Below are 22650 nucleotides of genomic sequence, written 5' to 3' on the forward strand. Positions count from 1 at the left end.
CTAAGCATGGGGATGGGGAAGTTAAGGAATTAGACTGTGATTTTGGTAAGTTCTTTCATTTGCCAGCAATTCTTCCAACTCCCCCTACATGATTCTTTCTGGAAGGTGTATTACACCTGTACATCCAGAGTCCATGTTAAAATCCTGATTAGTTTAAACTAATTGTAACTTTAAAAAAGGATTGCAACATCTTGTTGATGTACCTCTAATTATTTTTTAATGGATAGATTAACTGTTTGCACCTTCTTTGTGGGCGCATCTGCAATTCTATCCATATTCCCCAACAACATTGACCTTCTGGAAGGTGTATTACTCCTGTACATATAAATTATCTTGTTGATGTACTGCTAATAATTTTTAAAGGATAGATTCACTGTTTATACCTTCTACATGAGCACACTGTTGGTGATGCCTGTGCCTTTGGGGTCACGGGAGGGTGGAATGAAAAGCGCCTATCAATTTTTGGCTTATTGGTTTTTTTTTTGGGTTTTCTTTTTGTAAGCACTTCAATTTTATTTTGGAACCTAGATCACTATTCCAAACATGTTTAGCCAACTGGTATTTGTGTGTTGTTTTGTACTTGACAAGAAAATCAAATAAAAAAGTAAGTTTCTGGTGAGGAGCCAGGGCCTTTTTCCTGTCCCATTTCTAGCTCTTCACGGGAAGCAGTATTTTTTCAACCCTTTACACCCTAACATCAGTATGCATATTCTCCATACTGTTCTCTATACATTTCCTAAGGTTCTGACAATGAGAATTTGTTTAACAATCAAGGGCTTCTTTTGTTGAGGATCATTTCCTCTATTCTCCTGACCTTAATGTGTGATTTAGGGTAATATTGTAAAACGGCATCAGATGCTAGTCACCCCAAGGGATCATGGGATTAACAGAAAGTACTTTCAGTCTCCCTACAGCAGTGATGATAAACTGCGGATGTTGGTATTAATCTCCTTGCCTAACTTTGCATAATCAACTTTTTGCCACACACTATTTAAAATACAAAAACATGAAACTTTATTTTATTAACGAAAGCAGAAAAACTACACTACTACTTAGTAATAATGCCTTTGATGCCTTCAATGATTTTGAAGGTCGTATCAGCTTAATAGGATTAATGACTTTCAAAGCTACATTTTTGCTGAATTTATTCAAAGGTCGATATGCTGCTGTTATCGTAATTCGAGTCTCGATCAAGAAAAATCCGAAAGTCGGCATTGTAGATGCTGCATTAATTGTCAACTTAAGCAAGTATCAATTAATCACACGTTCATGTTCCTCCTCATGAAACTTTGGAGATCACTGCTATGTGAAGTTGCTGTAAATTGAAGTATTTAATTCAAAACAAGCTAATCTATTCAAAAACAAGCTGAAATGTTTCGAACAAGCTTCTAATAAATTGAGCAATGATCAGCAATCAGCAACCCGAATTGTTACTACGCAGTGACAGCTGAAAAAATTTCCGACGCCTAATTTCTCACTTTAGTATATATTTCTTCTAACTTAAGACTTGAGAGGGGATCCTAGGAAAAAAAAATTAATGAAGACAACTGAGCGACGGTAAATAATCCAACCGTGACTAAGTCACTATCAATTATCTACTCTCTTTAGTGACCTAAGGATTTTGAAAGTAGCTAACAACCCTTTTAGTTTGTCAACTTACTGGTGAACAGGCCTTTCCGTAAAAGGTTTCAGTAATAAAATACCACGTTTTTCGGTAACGACTGATAAAGGCTGCTAATTAATGCACCACCAATATAAATAAAAACATTTTAGCTTATTCAAGGCTATAAAAGGAAGCCTAACGATATTCTAATAATACTGCTGCTACGTCTCACAAACCTTTGTGACAGCTAACGGATTTAAAAGTTCTTTAATTCCCACAATCAATTTTGCTTGCACTCGGATCTCTCTCGATCGCGTGTTCGATCTGAAGTGCGCCTGTCCCTGTCAGATGCTCTGCTTCTGCTGGTATCGGCGTCGCGGTCCTGTTCTCTACTGCTGCTGTCTCGGGTACTGTAGCGGTCCCCATAACGGGATCCTGAAGTTCTGTCAGATCGTCTCCTTCCACTTGTATTGTCTTTGTCTTCTGAGACTGGAGTGCTGCTCCTCAGCTGGGCGGCGTAGTCAGGTTCAGACTCTGTGGAGACTTTATTGGTAGCTTCTACTGTCTCACCGACGTGATCTCGAGGTTCACTGGTTCTGCCACTTCGTTTGTCGTGAGAGATCTCCTTACTAAGAAGCTCACCAAATTGGGAGTGCTCTGAGTCGCTCCTGCTGAGGTCGCTTGACCTAGAGACGTCTCCGTTGGGAAGACTGCTTTCACTTGTCGAGCGGTAGAGTCCCGCAGGTCTGTTCATTAACCCTTCTTGGTAGGATAGCATCAAACTATGCTGGCGGTGCTTTCGTCGCTTGTCTACGTCCATGATCAAAGTTGTGGAAGCCTGGTCGCTGGGAACAGATGTAGCCAGCTGTTCTCTCAGATCCTGGACTTGTTTATCATATTTCTTGATGAGGTCGTCTTTGTCCTTAAGCTTTTTGTTCAGAATGTCTTGTTCAGCTTCAACCTCAGCAATCTTTACCTTGCTAAAGTTTATTTCTTCAATAAGTCTATTGTCAAGCTTGTTTTTGTCGTCGGTCAAGGTCTTAATGTACTCCTTCTGGGTTTCATTCTGCTTCTGGAGGTCGCTGAGAGCAGATTTTCCTACCTCCATTTCTTCTTTTAGACGTTCCAATTTCATTTCTACTTCGAACTTCTCTTGCTGCAGTTTTTCAATTTTATCGTCTTTCTCCTGGACCTCCTTTCTGAGCGTATCACTTTGATCTCCCACAAACTTCGTAATCTGCACAGAAAGCTGCTTAGAGCTGTCGTCGAAGTCGTTCAGTTGTTTTTTCAACTCAGCCACTTGGTTCTTATACTCGGCTATGTCTTGCTTGGCTTGGTTTAGATCGTTTTGTAACTTGTTGTTTCTGTCGTTAAGTTTGTTCTTCTCCATCAGCAATTCATCGTATCCTGAATCGCCTCCTCCTCCTTGTCTTCCTAACTGATCTTGCAGTTCTTGGATCTCTCTCACAAGCTCGTCGATCTTGTTACCATCTCTCTTGGCATCGTTTTCCAGCTGGGACATCCTGGTATGGAGGAAGTTGTTCTCGTCTTTCAGATTATTGATCTTCCCTTCCAGATCGTCATTCTCTTCTCTCAGCAAAGAATATTCTTTAGTACCTTTCTGTATTTCGCGCTCTAGCTGGGCAACTTTTTCTGACAACTCCTTAATTCTCCTTTCCTTTTCATTGTGAAGATCTCGCGACGGCCTTCTTTCAATGGTCCCCTTATTGCTCCTCTTCAAATCGCGCTCCAAGTCAGCTTTCTCCTTAGCTAGTTTTTGAAACTGTGCTTCCAAATTTTTAATTTCTGTATGCAAGTCCTTCGCATCTGCCTCAAGTTTGTCTTTAGCATCCAACAGAACTCTGTTCTCATTACACTGGTCATCATAATTTTGGTTCACCAGGTCGAGCTCGTGCCGTAGATGATCGAGGTCAGCATCCAGCCTCTTTATATCTGCCTCATTTTCTTTAAGTCTTCTTTTGGCCTCCGTCAATTCGTCTTGAATTTGTTCGTTCCTGCTCTGTTTGTCGTCTAGTTCAATCTGCAGCATTTTAACTTGATCCTCTGCCGCCTCTAACTCGATTTTAAATTTGTCTTTTTCTCTTTTTATTTCATCTACCTCCTCGTCAAACATCATGGGTGGGGCACTTTCCACTGCTTGCACTGATTGAACTTGGATGATGTCATCAGCTGGTCTGTTCAAACTGTCTTTCAGATCAGCGACCTCACCTTGGGCCTGCATCAAATCACCGCGTATTTTCTCATTGTCGTCGTGTGCCATCTTACGACCTAGTTCAGCCTCGTGAAGTTTGAGCTCTAGCTGCTGTAGATCCAGTTTTAGCTCCTTATTCTCTGCCATCAATCTTCGATTTTCGGCTCTAACGTCTTTCAGCTCGTCGCGTAGCTCTTGAATGTCTTTTTCCAGTTCTTCTTTGTCCTCTGTCAATGTGTTGACTTGATAATGAAGTTCACTATTTTCTTTCACGAGCTTGTTATAGGATCCTTGCTGATCCCAAGTGCCTTTTTTCAACTGTCTAATCTCGTCTTTTAGCTTGTCGTTCATGTTGTTCACTTCAGTTACCATCTTTTCTTGTTGATCTTCTTTTGCCTTGAGAATGTCCATATCGTGCTCTACGGTCCAAAGTTTGCTTTTAAGCCTTTTAGCTTCTTTCTCTGCATCCTCCTTCTCGTCGATAGCTTTTTGAAGTGCTTCAAGGTCTCCTTTTATGTTTACATCAATTGAGTCCAGAGGTCTACCATCGGTGATATCCTGGTTCTCGAGCTCCTCCTCCAGCTCAGCAATTCTCTTGTTACGATCAGCAAGTTCTTCATTGAGCTCGGCGATTTCGTGCTCCTGGCTTGCAGTTTTCTTTTCGAGTTTCGTGATAAGTCCTTTAGCTCTTTTAAGTTCTTGTTCCAGAGGCGAGAAATTATCTTGACGCCACTTCAACATCTTGTCTTTATCTTCCTTGTGTCTGTCCCTTGATGTTTGTAGCTTGTTTTTCAGTTCTGCTTCGCTGTTTCTTAATCTATGCAGTTCATCGTCCAAAACATCCTTTTCCCTCTTTTGCTCGTTCAGTTCAGCTTCCAACCTTGCCATCTTGGTGCGATAAGCGGTCATATCACTTTTTGCCCTCTCCTTGTCACGCAAGGCATCTTGGCAGCTTGCTTCTAGCTCTTGATACTTTTTCCTGCTTACAACATCTTGGGCCTGTTTGGGAACGTCCACTGTGTTCAGCTGATTTTGCAGGGCTTGAAACTTCATCTTTAGCAAAGAAAGGTCATTTTCTGCTTTTTTCTTCTCATATTTAAGCCTCTCGTCAATGACCTTCAAATCTGAGTTTCGCCTCTCTAGGTCAGCGCAAACTTTGTTAAGTTTCTCTTTCTCATCCTGCAATTTGGCAATTTTATCTTCCAAACGCTTGATTTCACTGTCCTTTGACACCAGTTGGCGTTGCAGATCTTCGACATCCCTTTGAGCTCTCTGGTAATTTTTCTTTGTTTCCTTGAGAGTAGCCTGCAGGTTTATAACCTCGTCTTTAAGGCGGTCTCGTTCTTCACGTAATGTATCGGACGGACCCGACGCTTGTGAAATTTTGATATCCTTGTCTCGGAGTGCTAACTCGAGTTTCATCTTTTCGTTGCATATATCCTGGAATTTTTTTCGGGACTCTGCAAGCTTGTTATTGAGGTCCTGTAGGTGCGTATCGCTAGCTCCAGATTTAAGAACAACTGCAGAACTCTTACCTGAGAGCTCTTGCCTCAACTGCTCTATGATTGCTTGAAGATCTTTGATTCTACCTTCAAGTATCCTCTTTTCGTCGTTGGCGGCCTTCAGGCTGACATTGGCTTCCTTTAGTTGACTGCGCAAGGCATCAATCTCTTTCTTTGCCGCCTTGAGCTTATCCCTGCAGTCATCCACTTCACGTTGTGCTTCCTCCAGAGCTTTATCCCTCATTTCAATCTCCACCTCCAGCCCATCGGCCTTCATTTTGTATTCCTCTCGCTGATGCTCTGTATCATGCAACTTCGTTTCCATGTCTTCCAAAATGGCTTGAAGTTTGGCAAGGTTGCCCTGTGCAATACGAAGCTCCTTTTGTAGCTTTGTGTTCTCTCTGTCCTTAACGTCAACGTCTTCCCTTAATTCCTCAATGACGTGCTTCAAGCGATCTGAGTCTTTGTCTCCGCTCTCTAGAATGGCGTAGAGCTCGTTTATTTTGCGTTGTTTTTCGATGACGTCGTCATTTTTGTCTAGAAGGTCCTTCTGGGCCGCGTCCAATTGCTGTTGTAGTGCTCTCAGTTTGGCAACTCCAGCCGCTTGCTGTGCCTCGGCAGTACTTAACTTGGTCTGTGCATCGTGCAGTTCGTCTTTTAACAACTCGAGTTCGCGTTCAGCTGACTGATATTTGTCGTTGACTAAATTGAGCTCGTCAATAGCCTCTGGTAGTTTCTTTTCAAGTTCCTTAACACGGTTTTCCGAGTATGTAAGGTTGGAGTCGAGGCGGTGGTTTTTACCTTCAGCATCTCCTAGCTTGTTTTTGTAATCATTCAATTGCTCGCATAAAACTTCATACTCCATTTCACCCCTTTTCAGCTTTTCCTTGAGATCCGCATTTTCGTCTTCAAGGTCTCTTATAGCATCTGGATCTGAACCGAAATCAAATCCCGGGGCTGCTGCGTATGTTGTTTCAACATTGGCGACTTGCATAGGCGCGATATTGATGACATCCTGCTTCTCTGCCAGTTTGACATGGAGATCTGCATTCTCATCTTCAAGCCTGTTTTTCTCATCCCTCAGCTCCTCCAAATCTTTTTCGTCTCGCTGAAGTTCTAGGTTTAATACCTCGATTTTATCCTCCAGGTCTTCAATCTTCTTACGGTTTGTTTCGATTTCTTCCGTCAGTTGTCTTTTTTCTGCCTCCAGATCGTCGTTGTCTCTTTCAAGTTCTTTTCTTATCGCCACAGACTCAGACAACTGATTTTCAAGATCGTCTACTTTCGACGTCACTATCCTACAGTCTTCCAAAGCTCGATCTCTCTCTCCTTGCATGCGGGTCAAGTTTTTCTTTAAATCAGTCAATGTTGTTCTTCGGAGTTCATTCAGTTCCTGCAGCGCCTTTGCCCTCTCCTCTTTTAAAGACTCGCAGGTGTTTTGGCTTGACTTCAAACTAGACTCCAAGAATTCGACCCTTTGCTCCAAATCACTTCTTTTCACCTGCAGTCTTCCAACATGGGCATTTCGTTCCTCCTTTTCTTTGTCATGAACATCTAAGGCCAGGCGGAGATGTACATGATCTTCATCAATGGCGAGTAGCTTTTCCTGTGTCTCTTCTAGACGGCGGTGGGCTTGGTCTAGCTGACTTTGTAAAGATGAAATGTCATTTGCATCTGCTATGGACTTGGTTTCCAAAACTGATATCTTTGTTCGAGACTCCATTAGCTCCCTTTTTGCGTCCTCCTTTTCGCGATTACTTCTGTCTAGCATTTTTCTGAGATCATCTTGCTTCCTCTGCAGTGTACTCATATTGTGCTGAATCTCGATTACTTTCTCTTGAGCTTTTTTAGCGTCTGCTTCTGCTTTGGGAAGACGTTTTTCAAGGGGCTGAAGCTGTTGTTTCAACTGATCTTCCCGGGCTTCACTCTTCTTGAGTAGTGTCTCCAACTCGTGAACTCTTTCGTCAGGTACACTGTGGATCCTTTCCTCCCTGAAGCTTTGTGGAGGTGCAGACTGAACGACAGATACATTCGCCACAGCTGACTGCATACTGTTACCCATCTCCTGAAGCTGGATTTGAAGCTCCTTTACGCGATTACGGTTGATGTCATTGGCACATTTATGAGCCTCCGCTTCTTTTCTCAAGGACTTAACTGTCTCCTCCAGAGTAGAATTTTTTCGTTCCAGCGCTTTAACCTGTGAATCTTTGTCTTTCAAATCTCCCTCCAAACGGCTTATGATACGATCTTTCTCCTTCATTTTGTTACGACACTGTTCAAGCTCTGGTTTCATTTTACGTAGTTTGTTTTCCAAGTCATCAACTTGACTTTGCAAATCGTTCCTTTGCTTTATCAAAGCCTTGTTGTTTGCCTCAGCGATGTTCAACTTGTACGACAAAGAATCAACATCTTGTTGAAGCAGCTCTTTTGCATCAATTTCTTCTCGTAGATCGGTTTGTAAGTCGTCGATCTTGCGTTTCTGCACTTTGTTACGAGAATCTAATTCTTTGTTCTCAGCGCTTAGTGTCTCATTTCTTGCCAATGCCGCCCTTAGTTCAGGACGCAAGTTCTCTAGTTCTTCTTCCAGGTCCTTGCATTTTTTGCTCAACGATTCTAAAGAAGCTTCGTGCTTCTTCATAGCCTTTCCAAGCGTAGAATTGACTTTGATCTGTTCTGATAAATCAAGATTTTTGTTGTTGTAGTCTTCTTTACTCTGAGTGAGTTTCGTGTTCGATTGACTGAGGTATTCCTTCAGGTTGTCGCGTTCAAGAGTCAGGGTCTCCACCTTCTTCGAAAGCTTCTCTACTTGTGGGGCCAAGTCCTCTAACCGCTCCCTCAAGTCAGTATTGGTGTCCATAAGCTCGTCTTCTTCCTTCTCCAAAGCATTGATTTTGCTCCTCATTTCTGCTGCTTTTTTCTCCCAGTCTTCGTTTTCTGCCCTTAGAGCGTCCAGCTCTCTCTGCGAGGAAGCAATCTTATTTTCGAGGTCTTTGTTGTCGCTGTTAAGGTGGTCTTCAACGTTTTGCAATCTTTTGTTTTCATTTTCAAGCTCGTAGATCTTCTGACGTAGAGCTCTTGATTCGTTGTCAAAGTCTTGTGGCTGGCTCATCGTGTATGTCACTTCAACTGGTTTGAACACTTCCTCACCACCTGCCCGTTTTGGTTCCATATGCTGCAGCTTTTCAAGAAGGCCAGCAAGTTCAACTTCAGCATTATTTCTTTCTTTAGTTACCTTTTCTACCTGAGCTTGAAGCTTGCCGATTTCGTTGTCTTGGCTGTCCATCTTTTTATTCAAATGCTTCATTTCATCATCTTTATAGTCGTTGTCGGCGCGAGCACTGGAGAGGTCTGCCAGGCACTTCTCGTACTGTGACTTTAGTTCGGTCAGTTTGCTGTTGAGCTCTTCAATCTGGTTGTTCTTCTGAATCAAATCTTTCCTGTACTGCCCTGCCTCTTCCTGAGCTTGAGCAAGTTTCTTCCTCATATTATCAGCAACCTTGCGGTGCTTGCTACTTTGGTTGGACCAGTCTTGGACTTGGGACTCAAACACAACTTTGTCTTTGGAAGTAGTGTCCAAGTCGTCTTCCAATCGTGACAACCTCTGTCGGTAATCAGCATTTTCTTTTTGCAAGTAGTTCTTTTCTTCTTCTGATTCTCTTAACTTACTCTCCAGCTCTCCGATTCTTATGGAGACGTTGTCAAGATCTCTTTCAACGGCTTCTTTCTCTTTTACATTGACTTTGTAATCGCTGTCCAGATCACCATATTTTCTTTGATGTTCTAAAGTGTTTTCATGAAGCTTTTCCATCTCTTTTTCCAACTGCACTATCTTCAGCTCAAGCTTGGCAATGGTGTCTTCTCGGTCAGCAATATCTCGTTCTAGTTGTTCATCTCGCATCTTTAGATCTTCAATGATCTTGTCTTTCTTGCCCATTTCTTTTTTGTCATGATCAATGGTCCTTTCTGCCTTGGCCAGCTTGCTTTTAAGGTCATTGTACTCATTCTTCAATCGTCCATAATTTCCCTTTTCATTCTCAAGCTGTGCTAAAATCTTGTTTTTTTCCCGATTTTCGTCTTCATATTTTTTCTCCAGCTTGTTTATATCCTTAGAGGCTGCATCGAGTTTCCCCTTCAAATCGTAGTTTTCTCCTTCAAGGCGCGTGACCTTTTCATTTACTTCTTGCAATTTTTTCTTCAGAATTTCATTTTCGTCTTTATACATTTCATCACCGAACGACAACATAGGTGGCGCCGACTCAAGAACAGGCTGAGACTCTACCACTGTGATGTTGTAACTCTTCTCCACTGGTTCAGAAAGCCGCCTGTTTAATTCGTTTTCTAGATCTTTTATCTTTGCTTCATCAGCACGTAGTTCTGCCTCCAGTTGGCTGTTCTTGTCTCGAAGTGACTTTTCTAAGGTTTGCAAGTTGGACAAGTTATTTTCTGCCTTCTCGCGGGCGTCCTCGGCCATTCTTATCTCGCTCTCGGCCCTGGCTAGCTTTTCGACGAACTCGTTCTTCTCCTGGCGTAGTTTTTCAATGGTGTGTTCATCCTCCTCGTGCTGGTCTTCAGCCTGATCAAGCTCCGCCGAAAGCTGGTTGGTTTTCTTCTGAAGGACCTCCAGGGCAGCTTCAGACCTATTAACCTTCTGTTTGAGCTCTAGGATGGTGTGGTTCTGAAGATCATTAATAATGGCTTCCAACTTCTCAACCTGCTTAACCTTGGTCTGCAACTCCCCCTTGCACGAGTCAGCCTTCTTCTGACTTTCTACTAAGACCTTCTGCAAGTCGCCGATCTTGCCGCTCTTCTCGCGGAGTTCTTTGCGCAATTTTTCGTTTACAGTGTTAAGATCTTCCTTCTGTCGCGTCAGGCTATCTTTCTCTCGATTATACTTTTCCGTGGATAATTCCATTTGTCTTTTAGTCTTGACATTTTCTTTCTGGACTTCTTGGTACTTAAGCTCGATTTTGTCGTTGCATCTCTTCATTTCTTCAAGCTCTTTTAACAATCTTTCGTATTCGTCAGCCAACTCTTGATTGGCCTCTGTTACCATAAGGATTCCAGATTGCTCATCCTTGACAATTGTTGAAGTTGGATTTGAGGGCAACGTCCTTCCAGAACCTTTGCGCCGGGTAGACATGGTGCCTGACCTAGCTGAGCGAAGCCTTCCTTTACTTGCAAAAAGATGAGATCGTCAAAAAACTGCAATTGTAAATGTTGAATTATTAATACCCTTCTACGTTTTTTCTGGATACAACGTCGGTACAGTTTTTTATTTTTTCGAGAGGTGTGGTCAATAATCTTTGTATCACCGATTTTGACCTAAGAGCGAAAACTTATTTGCTATAACAGCCTTGACGCTTTTGGTGCGGGGCTCTTAAGAGTGTAAGTTCTCCTTGGAGGGGCTACTAGAGCGTTTTTCAATTGAGTGTCACAAAACCAAAGAAAAGCAGTCACAACAGCCAATTATAGCAAGGAAAATATCACCAGGAGCCAATCAGAACTCGAAGTAAAAACAAAAACTGCCTGAAGCGCAGGAAAATGCGAGTGACCTAGTCGCGATTAGCAATCACAACAGCCAATCATAGGAACGGAGGAGCGAGGAACCAATCAGAATTTGAGGTAAAAACAAAAAAATTGCCTGAAGTGCAGGAAAACGCGAGTGATTAAGCAACGATTAGTTTTAGTTTTGAATCTGTTTGGTTTGGCGAGAGTTTTCTCGACCAATCCGGAATATAGCGAAGTATAGCGAAGTAAAGCTAAAGCAAAACAATCATGGATTATTTTTGACACTCAATTGAAAATTGCTCTAAATATTAAAGCAAATTGAACGATTGCCTGGGGTAACCTTCGGACTAACTTGTCGATACGATGAATCAAATAAAATATCACAATTTCTTCTTTTTTTTTATTTGTTTCCCGTGAAAGTTGACACCTTTCCACCAAAGTATGCGTCAGAAATATCTCTTCTGTATTCGAGACTTCCTCTGTTTAAATTGGTTTTCTAACGGACGCTTGCCCAGTGTTTGTCAAAAAACTTTAAATAGTTGTAATTAATTTTGAGTTTATCAAAACGACGATTTCTTGTACTGCGCGGTAATTTCTTGGACCCATCAACTTCTAGAAGAGATTAACTTTTAACTTCTCCCATAATATCCATACATTATGAAGAAAACGAGTAATGAGAATATTCAATCGTATCAGGTATAAGTTCTCTTGATTTATTACCAAATTCTCGTAACTAATTTATAAGGAAATGTGTAGCAGCTAGAAGGGCGGAGAATTATCAATCAGATCTGGGAAATTGAAGGGGTTAAGTAGCGAATTATTTTGTCCCCACATGCGGAAAATGTAGGGGAAGATGGTTTCAAATTCTGTGACTTCGATTCACTGTCTTAAGGAGACGGTATACCTGCGCGAGTGTTCTTCGCGAAAAAATTGTTAACGCGCTGTTAAAAGGTAACCACCATACTCCATCAATTCTTGGAAAGATTATGAAATGCACTGCCTTGAAAAAAAATTTTGCTTTAGCTTGATCTAATCATAAACTGATTCAGGCGCGATAACTCGAAACGGACGATGTTTCTTTGAGCTACTGATCAATCGAGTATCATATTTGACCGCACAAATGAACTTCCGCTCAATTTCAATCCGGAGGGGTTGGTCTTCCAAACAGTGTTGGGATTTCTCGATAATCTAATTGATTGCTTCGCAATTTTTCTGTCAAGTTTACCTCTCAAAGTTTACTCATATGCGTTATTTTGGAAGCCATTAAGGGAGATTAATTTCGAGCAACGGAATTCCCTCAGACAGTTATTTTAGGTCGGTATTTTGGGAAAAAGCTGACCAAATTGAAAGACAGTTCGCGAAGTTGTTCGTCCAAAGAAGGCACGTTTGTGTGAAAACTAAGTAGGTTTTTTTGCTTCTTAAAGTTTTGCCCACATTTCAAGCCTTGTCAAGCACGTCAAGTTTTGTCGACACTGAAAACTGGAAATACCGACCGCCAATAGAAACGCAGAGGCATCTCGGGGACTCTCAGCAAAAGCATGTTTTTGCCCGTGACATACCCTAGTTCAATTCGCTGGCCGGTAAATTTGATTTTAAGTTATTTTTTTACCTTAAAGGCGGTGTAAGCACGATGTAGCAAACTCATTAACCCTTAAATTCCCATGAGTGACCAAGACAGAATTTCTCCTTACAATATCAATACAATATCAAGCAGCTAAGTAATGAGAATAAAGAGAAATATCAATTGGGGGAACATTACTTGATCCAATACCAAATTCTCCGCACTAAGAATCGTGAGGCCGACGGTAAGGAGATTTACTAATGTCATCTTGAGGGTGAAGGGTCAGTAGTTGCTGTTCGACTGCAAACAGCGGAGATCGCCAAAAGTCCCTAAACTACGAGCGCTATCACCGTCTATTTCGGTGAGATTTTTTAGCCATTCCTCGTCAAATTTTCTTAGTTTCTTTCGCTTTCAGCCACGCTTGCTTTTTACTTTCAACCTTTTGACTTAATCTTCTCCTTTGTTGTATTTCCCCGCTCACAATCTCGTTTTAAACGCAGACAGATAGACCACCTCGTGCAACTGAAATCAGCTGTTCACGCGATCGAAACTTAAGAACTAGGATGTTTAGCCGTGCAAAGTACCCCGGGAGGCATTTATGGTGATAAATTGACAATTTACATTTTGGTTAAAGAATTTAGTCCAATTTTACGTTTTTCTAAATAACTCACGCCCGTTTCAATATTTTACAAAACTTTTTCTTGGAAACTGTAGTCTAAATGGCAATTCTTAGTTTTACCTGAAAAATTAAAAAAATTTCGGTAACTGAAATCCCGTCCTTACAACGATTTTTGTCATGTAGTACTGTTTTTTCCTTTCGATCTTAGCTTTCCTGCCCAATTCTGTGATCATGCTTAAGGTCGGGGCGTTAAATACTCGAGGACGAGCATCGCCCGTGATTTTGGTAAATATTGTTACTTTTGCTTTTTTAAGCTAAATATACGTGCTTTTCTCTTTTTTTGTCTCGAAGCATTTTCTCTCTGTTTGTTTTTATTCTTTACGTTGACAGCAGTTGACTTATCTGTGTAGAACTGCGTATTTTGAGCTCTATTTTCGGGAGGCAAATTTGGATGTAGTACTCTGACGATTTGTCTTATGATAAATTATAAGCAATAATACCCGGTTCGAATCCTATTTAAAAATTCATCTTAGTTTGCCAGCTACATTCTGCAGAGTTTGCTCTGCTGAATAAGCCTGACTAGTTAAGTGAAATTGCAATAATTTAACGATTCAGTGACCACGAGAACGGCGAGAAACTATTTTCCACGTGAGCTGATTGTTTGATCAGGGAGTATGTTAACGATGTAAATTCTTTGCAGTATGGTGAAAGAAGTAGAGAGAAACGAGTTCAAAAGGTTTTGCGTGGAATAATCAACCTTGATCTCATTTGCGCTCTATGTCAGCTCAAAAAGCTCTTGTGGATTCCGTGATATTCTTTTGAGCTTCCGTGCTTTTTTTTCGTGATTTCTTTTTAAAAGTCGATCTGCACGCATCGCCATTGTATATTGTTTATCAGTGCGTAGAACTGTCCACGGGCATTCGAATGTGGCTAAAAGCAAGGATTCCATTCGCAACTGTGTCTGAGGGCGTGAATGTGAGAGCTCAATAAGAGAAATTGAAAGAAGTAGAGACGTAATCTTTAAAGAAGCGACAGAATATAAATTATTCTTTTTGAATTGCAAAATTGTTCTCGCTATTTTAGGTAAATGCCGAATTTTAGTTGTCGAGGCCCCATTGATCAATGATACCGTTTAATTCGTCTTTTTTGAGCTAACAGGTTTTCGAGATGCCATGAAACCTAGTACAGCGTCACTAGATCGAGTTGGACGATGAAACAAGGATCATATATAACATGAATACAATTTTTTGGACTCTGTGGTGTGGACCTAATTACATCACAGGACTTTGCTCTCGCACTTCATCGTTAGAATTGTCTAGCGATGTCAGATCGTAATTTTCCCTTCTTTCAGGCGAACTATCTCGAGTATCATACAATTGTGAGGGAAATGAAATCGCTTTTTTTTCCTTTTGTTGAACTTGCCTTAGTGGAAATCTAACCGGAATTGTAGGGAGTAGTTAGCTAATTTTGTGATTTAAACAAGTTGAAGCAAAACAAAGTCGTATCAAGGCGTCTTCGTGATAGATTGAATGTTATTTAGAAACATTTGTCGAGCTTCAAAAAGGTTCCAATGAATGATTTTCGATAACATCGCATGATTCAAATCCTTACAGCTATCAAAAGTCCGTGTTATTTTGCAAACTAAATCTCTTGTTGAAGCTCACTGCTTTTTCAACTGCACCATTTCGTTTGGACTTTCTTCCGACGCGTTCAAGCAAATAACTAGTGTTGGCCAAGCGGCTTCAGTGAAAGGATTGCATAAGAACTCGGTTGAAAGCAACGACAATCATTACCATTAGAATAAACACGTATCGACCCAGTATTGGCATATACTCTCAAGTTTTTTAACCGCAACATGACGCCTCGCACACAATTTTATCGCAAAGTTTGTGAAAATGGCAGTTGTGGAAAGGAAAAAATCTTTACCAGCGACCAGATTTTGCAAAGTTTTTTTTTTTTTTTTACTTTAAGATAGAAAGCAAATGCATACGCGTGATGTGTTTAGCATCGTCGACTCAGAAAACCATCGAACTTCAAACAAAAAATATCTCATATCTCGATAAAAAATATCTCATATCTCGATAAAAAATATCTCATATCTGGATCATACTATTTGTTACTCTGACCAAACGAACTCTACTCAGTTGAAGAGGAAAGAGTATCCATTGTTTTAGGAAGAAGCGGGTGCACTTAACGAAGGTTTTCGTTAAGCGTAAACAGAATGTGTGTTATTGTCCTTTGCACAATAGAAACTTTCGTAATTTCAGAAGTTATCAATAGCTATCCCGAGAAAATATCGAAAAGTCATTGTTTTATTCCTTGCAAAAATATCTTGAGTGCATACGTCTAGGAATTTAAACATGATAGTTCTCGAGATCTCTTCGAAGTTTATAAGTTCCAAAGCGAGATTCTTCCAGAAGTTTTGATCATTTATTGTGTTAAATTCTTTGTGACAGGAAAATGAATAGACTTTAAAACATCTCACATAGAACTTTCCAGTGCTACAAGTGACTTAAATATCAAAGTGATGCAGAGATAAATTTTTACTAAGGTCTCAAACTGAAAGGGCCTTCTCTTTTTTACCAATCGATTACTTTTGATAGATATTGGAGGTTTCACGACACTTGAAAATTTGATTAAGTAAGCCCTGTGGTCGTACTTGATCATACACCCTGCAGAAATTTTGCACTTGTCATCCGACCAAGCGTAGTTTTTCAAACAAACGCGAGAATCTTATCACATATTAGCAATAATGGCAAACATGTAAACACCTTTGGTAAGTCATTACACTTCTTAAAAGGAATCTACCGCTCTGTCAGGAGAGCGTAAGGTGTGACGTTTTCGTGCGAAACTTAGCGGTGGTATGCAATAGACAGGTATCTTCACTTAACGATGACTTTGGCTGAAGTAATTGGAACGTTCGAACATTTCCGCGCTGTTCACTTATGTGGTTTATCGGAAAACATGATGGCGTCCAATGTTTCGACGAACTAACCAGTGTGATATACAGAAGCGAGATCAATATTAGATAAGTACTTCTATGGACACCAAATTATGAACTTTCACATTGGAAATTAGGAAATTTTAGTGGCATTTGATGAATGAGATAAAAAAAATGTCGCCTGAAATGATCTTAAGACGAGTCAAGCACGGGGTTACCACCGCCCCGATTCGTTTAAGTGAAACTTGCTGCAGAGTATAGTTTGTTAAAAAGTTCAAACTTACCCAAAACGCACACTGTCTTTGCTGGTGATAACGCGCCAATCGGTGAAATCGCAGTATGAAGTCAGTTAATCGCAGAGAAGAACTTGCGTAAGTCTCCCACAGGCTCGATTGAAGGCAAGCTTCAACTAGAAACATGGCGAAGAATTCGCATTTATTATTATAGCTGTTCCGCGTCGCTTAAAAGGGACAAAGAGATGACCATGATTACAAAAGGATTCTAGAAGGTTGCTTTTTAAAACCCAATCGAAGCGCTCGCTACTGAATAGGCTGAAAAAGCTCAGAGGAGCTAAAACATTCCGAGAATTTTTCCTTCCAAGGGCTTTCATACAGTCGCGGCTTGCGAAAGACTTGCTCTTTAATAGAGTAATTTAAAGACAATGGTTAGAAACACTAAGGGTTTTCTGAAATCTTAGTTTCGAGCGCAGTCATCTAATTAGCACAAATAGAGAACTCTAAAACATATTCCGCTAGAATAGACCACTTTGAGCTCATGTTATCTGACACGAACATATTTCAAGCCTTCGTTTAATTTTCAGCTTTAAACCCTTCGTATTTGTCCCTTTAAAACTTTTGACCTGCTGTTATGCAAATGAGGACGTAAATGACTAACTGAAGTGTTTCTTTGTTTGATTTTTAGTTATTTGAATTTATTATCAGCAAGAAATAACTTGATTGACAGTTCAAATATTAATAAACGATAACGTGACTAAACAGAGGGTGATTAACTATTCTCCAGTCAATGTAGAGTATTGAGGTAAATTTCTTCCAGAAGAGCATAAAAATGCAGATCAACGACTTAAGAACTTTTATTTGAAGCTATCTTTTCTGATCTCGTTTGCCCTGTTTTTTTACTGCTTCATTTCACAAAAGAACTCACTCCTTTAGTGTCAATCTGCAGGCATTGTGTAAATTTGTTTGTCGACCCGCTAAGCAGATTATGACCAAAATAGAATTCTGCAGGACTTCATTGCAACCGAGCTTAGCTGGTAATATTTTAGTTTTTAGTTTTGATCGTCGGTTTTTCGTTTAAAATCAAATGTTTTTTTAGGTGGCTTTTATTTTCCTTTTGAGTTTCGTAATCAACAAAGAAAGCTCGCCCTTGGCTAGAGTTTATGGGCCGTACAGCGTAGCAAAAAAGTCTTCGCATGCATGAAAATATACCGTTGTCGGACCAATTGTTCATACAGGGAAGTTCGCAACAGGGGCTCCATTCCAACTTCAAAGATATTTTAGCTAAAGGAAAACAGTTTAAAATGTCAAATTCTTATGAAATAAGGAATTTTTGTGACGCAGTGCATAGCTGAGAAAGAGCATTCAGTACAATTACTAGATGATGAATAGTCCCGCTGCGTTAAAAACTTCCGATTTTTGTTTGCAATTAACATCTCTGTAACCCCTAAGATCTGGTGAGAAATTGTTTCAGCTTGTGGGAAAAATTTTTTACTTGAATCAGCTGTATATTCTCGTTGCTAGTTTGCTGGTAATTAGAGTTTACATGTTGATCACCTCTGGGAATTAAATCGGTTGGTGTTAAACGAAGTTTTCCGTTAGAAATTCAACTCATGATTTCCGCTCTGTTAGCATCTTAAGTCCTAAAAATATCTCGTGTTCAAACCCTTTTCTCATTCTCAGTCGTGATGATCTAACAAGGAAACAAGATCTTTGGAAAACGAAACCGCTTCTAAAACGTATCATATGATTTCGTTGTTCTTTCCAGAGAACTTGGACGTTTCTATCTTTCAAATTCATCCATGCATTTAAGAAATTTACCATTCTTTGACGCAGATACACTGAAGCAGAATAATATTGGGGCGTAATTTGTGTTCAGTGAGTTGTTATGAACAATATTCCGCAACTAACTTGTTACATGTGACTTTTTAAAAACATTCTAGAATGTTTGGGCCGAAAAAGGTCGTATGATTACAGTCCTTCTAGAGGAAGGTTGTAATCATGTTGTTAAAAGACAAAATTGGCATCTAGCAAGAATTTTCATTTAGTGTGTTTTTAAACTTATTTAAGTGTTGGGAACACGAATGGAAACAACGTATATTAGCGAAAGCCATTCAGTTAAAAAAATATATTGTAAGCAGTTGATAATTTTCTATTTCAATGGCGGTCTTACTTTTCAAGTAGAGTAGTTGTTACCTTTTCTTTCTGAGAGAAAATAGTTCATCTAACTGTACAAAAGTTAAGTTCATTTAACAGTGCAAAAGTTTGTACTAGGCCTTTAGTGATTATGGCATCTAATCCTATCGAGATTTTGACATGAAAGCATAAGTTTAGTTAAGAAACGGAAACGCGGCAAATACTGCATTCACATAATTTCTTGTTAATTGTGAAGATGAAATAAAAGCAAAGAAATCACAACGGCTAATGATGAGACAGAAAAGGCGTCAACATAAACTAAAAGTAAATTCACGTCAACTGTCTGAAGCGCGGAAACTAAGACGAGAGTAAACATAACGCGATTTCCTTTGGCTTTGCATCGATAATCGATCGTTTCGCCCACGAGCTCGTTTCGTTAATGACCAAGGCAAGTCGCTAACGTTTCATAGGTCGAGGTTATGATTCCATTGGCTGAACTTGATCGACTATCAATCAATCAATCCAAAAGTCGTAGGGGAATTAGGTTATTTCGATACAAACTGGAGGCAGATTCGTTACATAGACAAAGTCGATTCAACACACAGAAATTTGATTATATCAACTAAGTTGAAATAGTAAATTGGCCACTGTAACAACACACAAGCTACAAGTCAAATCATTGCGATACAAAGTAAAGGATAACTTTGGAGGTTTTCATTCGTCTAGGGTGCAATAATCCAAAGTGTACCTAAGAAGCACCGAAACTGAGCGAATCTTACACAAGTGCAGATGCTTCCAACGCGAGTTTCGAATTACACACAAGCGACTCGCGTAACACACTATCAAAGATCAATAACCTTCGAAGGAAACAAAACTAAAAAAAGGCGGTGGTGGAAAAAAACTTTACGGAAAAAAACTTTACGGAACTACGTATGAGTCGCGGAGGTTTTTATGTTAGCGAACTGACCTGAGACGTTTGCGAAACGACTAACACATTGGCGAACTGGTAGTTAGCGAAACGACTCGTACGCGATTATAGACAATACATCTTCTTACACCTCTCACGCCTGGAAGCAATTTCTCCTGATGGTATCACCCCCAACGTCGAGCAAAAGAGCCCCGCAAAGTGTTGTAAAGTGCCCCGCACAGTGTTGTAAGATTGGCCCTGAAAAGCCCTATGGGGAGTGGTCAACTAACCTATGTATGTATGTATGTATGTATGTATGTATGTATGTCTGTATGTATGTGTAAGAGCAGTGAGAAGAGCGAAGAAAAACATCAACCAGGATAATTCCAAATTTCCAGAGCCAAACTAATATGGAATAAGTGACGCCAGCTTTACAAACACACTCCGACTCTTGACTGTCTAAATCGAATCTCAGAAAGAAAAATCAGGGAAATGGACCAAGGTAATTTCAAATTGTCAGAGCCAAATTTATATGGTGTATGTGACGCCAGCTTTGCAAACAGACTCCCACTCTTGTTTATCGTAATCGAATTACAGCTAACAAGAAAAAGCAAGGGTCCGGCTAAAACAGGACAGTTACATGACACGATGATCTAATCAAATGTGATTCTAACACAACAATACAGTTTATATTATTGGCATAAATATGTGTTTTGGAGCCGACTCAGAGTCATTTTAGCCTGAACCGCTAGGCGAGGGTTGAAATGAGCTTTGCGAAGGGCTTAAAACATATTTATGCCCAAGAAACTGAGTAAACCGTATCACTATTTTTATTACTTTGGAGGGTTTTGAAAAAATGATAAAAACACAGTTTGACTAATAGCGCCAGCGTGCCAGTGAGCTAAATTGTGCCACAATCTCCATGTTAGCCCGCAAAAGGCGCAACAAAGCCATAAAAAGTTATGATAATAATGCTTCTTCCTTCCTGACAGGGCTCTTGATCTTGTCTACTTATTATTCAACGTATCGAATTGTTTATGTGAATTCTTGATAAACCATATTCTTATCATGCAAAAAACTCACACTTAAAATCAGTTGTTTCACTTAACAGATTCCTCTCTCGGTTTCCACTGCACATACCATTCCTATATATATGAACTTCATATATTTCATTGTATCTGATTTATCATCACGGGTTTATCACGAATCAACTTAACCGCCTGCTCTCAGTTGGCTTGTTAGCTCAATTGGTAGAGCGCTGCACTAGTATCGCAGAAGTCAGTGGCTCGAATCCCGTACAGGCTTGATTTTTTTTCAGGTCTGATTTTCGCTATTACATAAATAGCGCTCTCTACTGCAAGGATCGTGCATCAGACGTACATACCATTGCTTTAAGCACAAGCAGGTCTACTTATATTGTTGCTCGAGGGACGTTTCGTAAGAAGGGAGAGTTTTGAATCTTTGCATTTTAGTAAAGAAAAGTGAAGCTTTCAGAAAGATAAAGGATTTATAGTAACATGGACTTACCTAATTTGGAGGTATTAGTGCTTTTTTGTGGTCATCACTTGTTTCATATGAACAGCCCTTTCCGAGAACACCTCTGTACACGGACGCTTATTAATGCAAGGTCTTCCTCTGGGTTGTTTATTCTGTGAGATTTAATTTTTTGTCTTATGGGGGTTATTTAGCGAAGGAAGCACTTTTTAAGTGCCTTGTTTACTTCGATCTGATAGAAATCTCGGAGGTGAAACTAAGAAGAATACATTTCTCACGACCCTTGACTCGTGTATTGTCGAGGGGAACACGTCCTTAAGCTCTCATTGGCTGAAATGTTGACAGTGGGTGATTTGTGTTCCTCAGTGACTAAGTTTACAGAAAAACCTCATGAGAAAGGTTTAGGACAAACTCATTAGGGTGCGATGTGTAACTTATGGGCGAATATCTTCGAGCTTTGTCCTGAGTAAAGGTGCACAAAATTCTGACAATTCGTGGGTCTTAAAATAGAATGGCCAAACGTTCAGTAGCTATGTCTAAATGACAACGCTTTTAAAAGATACAGGAAAGGATGTCTACATCGCCTGGAGCTTTACAAAGGAGTCAGCAATTTAGTTATAGGAAGTTTACTTCAAATTGAATATCTTTTTAACCGTTCACACCTTAGCATATGTAGATTTAACAATTATTCGGCGAAGGCGAGGCGAATATCGTCGAATAATCACCGAGACGAACTCGAGGGGATTATTCGACATTAGTATATATTAAAACAGTGGGTAGCGTTTAGAGCGTGCTCTGATTGGCTGGTGAAACTCCGAATATCCTTTGCTATTTACCTCCGAGCAACTCGGGAAAAAATGGCGTCCCGGTTTGTATCCGTGACAAGCGAAGAAATCACTCAAATCAATTTTTGGTGGTGTATATTATCTCTGTTTTAGTATATACTAAAACAACTATTCACCTCCAGTTCGGTGAGTAGTTGTTAAATATTCATCGAACCTGAGGCGAATAATTGTTTTAGTATCATTTCAGAGCTGAACAACAGAGAAGATTCTAAAATCATAACATTTTAGTAACATTTATTAACATTTTATTTTAACATTTTATTTAAACCGCATGGAGCGGTTTATATAGCGTCATATAAAGAACCGCTCGACCAATCAGATTGCTGGAAACTCTTTGCTCAGCTCTGAAATTATACTAAATCCGGATGTGTGTGTGTTTCGCAATACTGGACAAGTCGGAGATGCTCTGAAGCGCGTTATCAAAAATTCAATATAGCCAACATGACGAACTGCCGACAGTACATATGGCCCAGAATTGGAGCTGGAAAGAATTTGTCGCTTTTAGGGGTCGACCATTTAACTTTTGAGGGGGGGGGGGTGATTTTTGGTTATCAAGAAATGTTTTTTCTAGCAATCTGTTGTGCAGGATATTTTTATCCGATTTTTTGGTACATTTTTTCTGATACATTTGGGCTGCATGCAATTTTTTCCTTCCATTAACAAGCGCTTGCAGGAAATTTTTTTTCAAAATCACCCACCCCCCTCACCCCTCAAAAGTTAAATGGTCAGCCCCTTATATTTAAAGGCCAAGTACAGTCCATGAGCCAAAATATGCAAGATATTTTTTTTCTAGAGTTATGGAGGATTATATAAGAGGCGTTTGACTTTACTTGACGTTATTAAACCCTAACCTCAGAGTGACTTGCATCTTCGCGATATCGCCCCTTAATCACACACTAAGGTCGGGAGAATAAAGGAAATGATCACCAATTTGAAAAAGCATTTGATTGTTAAACAAATTCTCCTTGTCAGCACCTAAAGAAATGTACAGAGAATATTATGGAGAATATGCATACTGATGTTAGGGCGTAAAGGTAAACTTTAAAAGGCAGTAAGGGCCGATTGTTGAAGCGATGCTTGTTTTCAAGT

At 40.0% G+C, this 22650-nt stretch overlaps 1 protein-coding gene across 1 annotated transcript; it reads right to left on the bottom strand.

Moving 5' to 3' along the window:
* Positions 1-990: 990 nt before the first annotated feature.
* LOC111335568 (uncharacterized) lies at positions 991-16385 on the bottom strand. The gene is made up of 2 exons (XM_022941507.2): positions 16231-16385; positions 991-10519 (listed from the first exon to the last, which is right to left on the bottom strand). The coding sequence occupies exon 2, from the start codon at positions 10455-10457 to the stop codon at positions 1884-1886; it is 8574 nt and encodes a 2857-aa protein (XP_022797242.2). The 5' UTR covers positions 10458-10519; positions 16231-16385; the 3' UTR covers positions 991-1883.
* Between the last annotated feature and the right edge of the window lie 6265 nt (positions 16386-22650).

Source organism: Stylophora pistillata, chromosome 7 (genome assembly GCF_964205215.1).
Source record: "Stylophora pistillata chromosome 7, jaStyPist1.2, whole genome shotgun sequence".
Classification (NCBI taxonomy): domain Eukaryota; kingdom Metazoa; phylum Cnidaria; class Anthozoa; order Scleractinia; family Pocilloporidae; genus Stylophora; species Stylophora pistillata.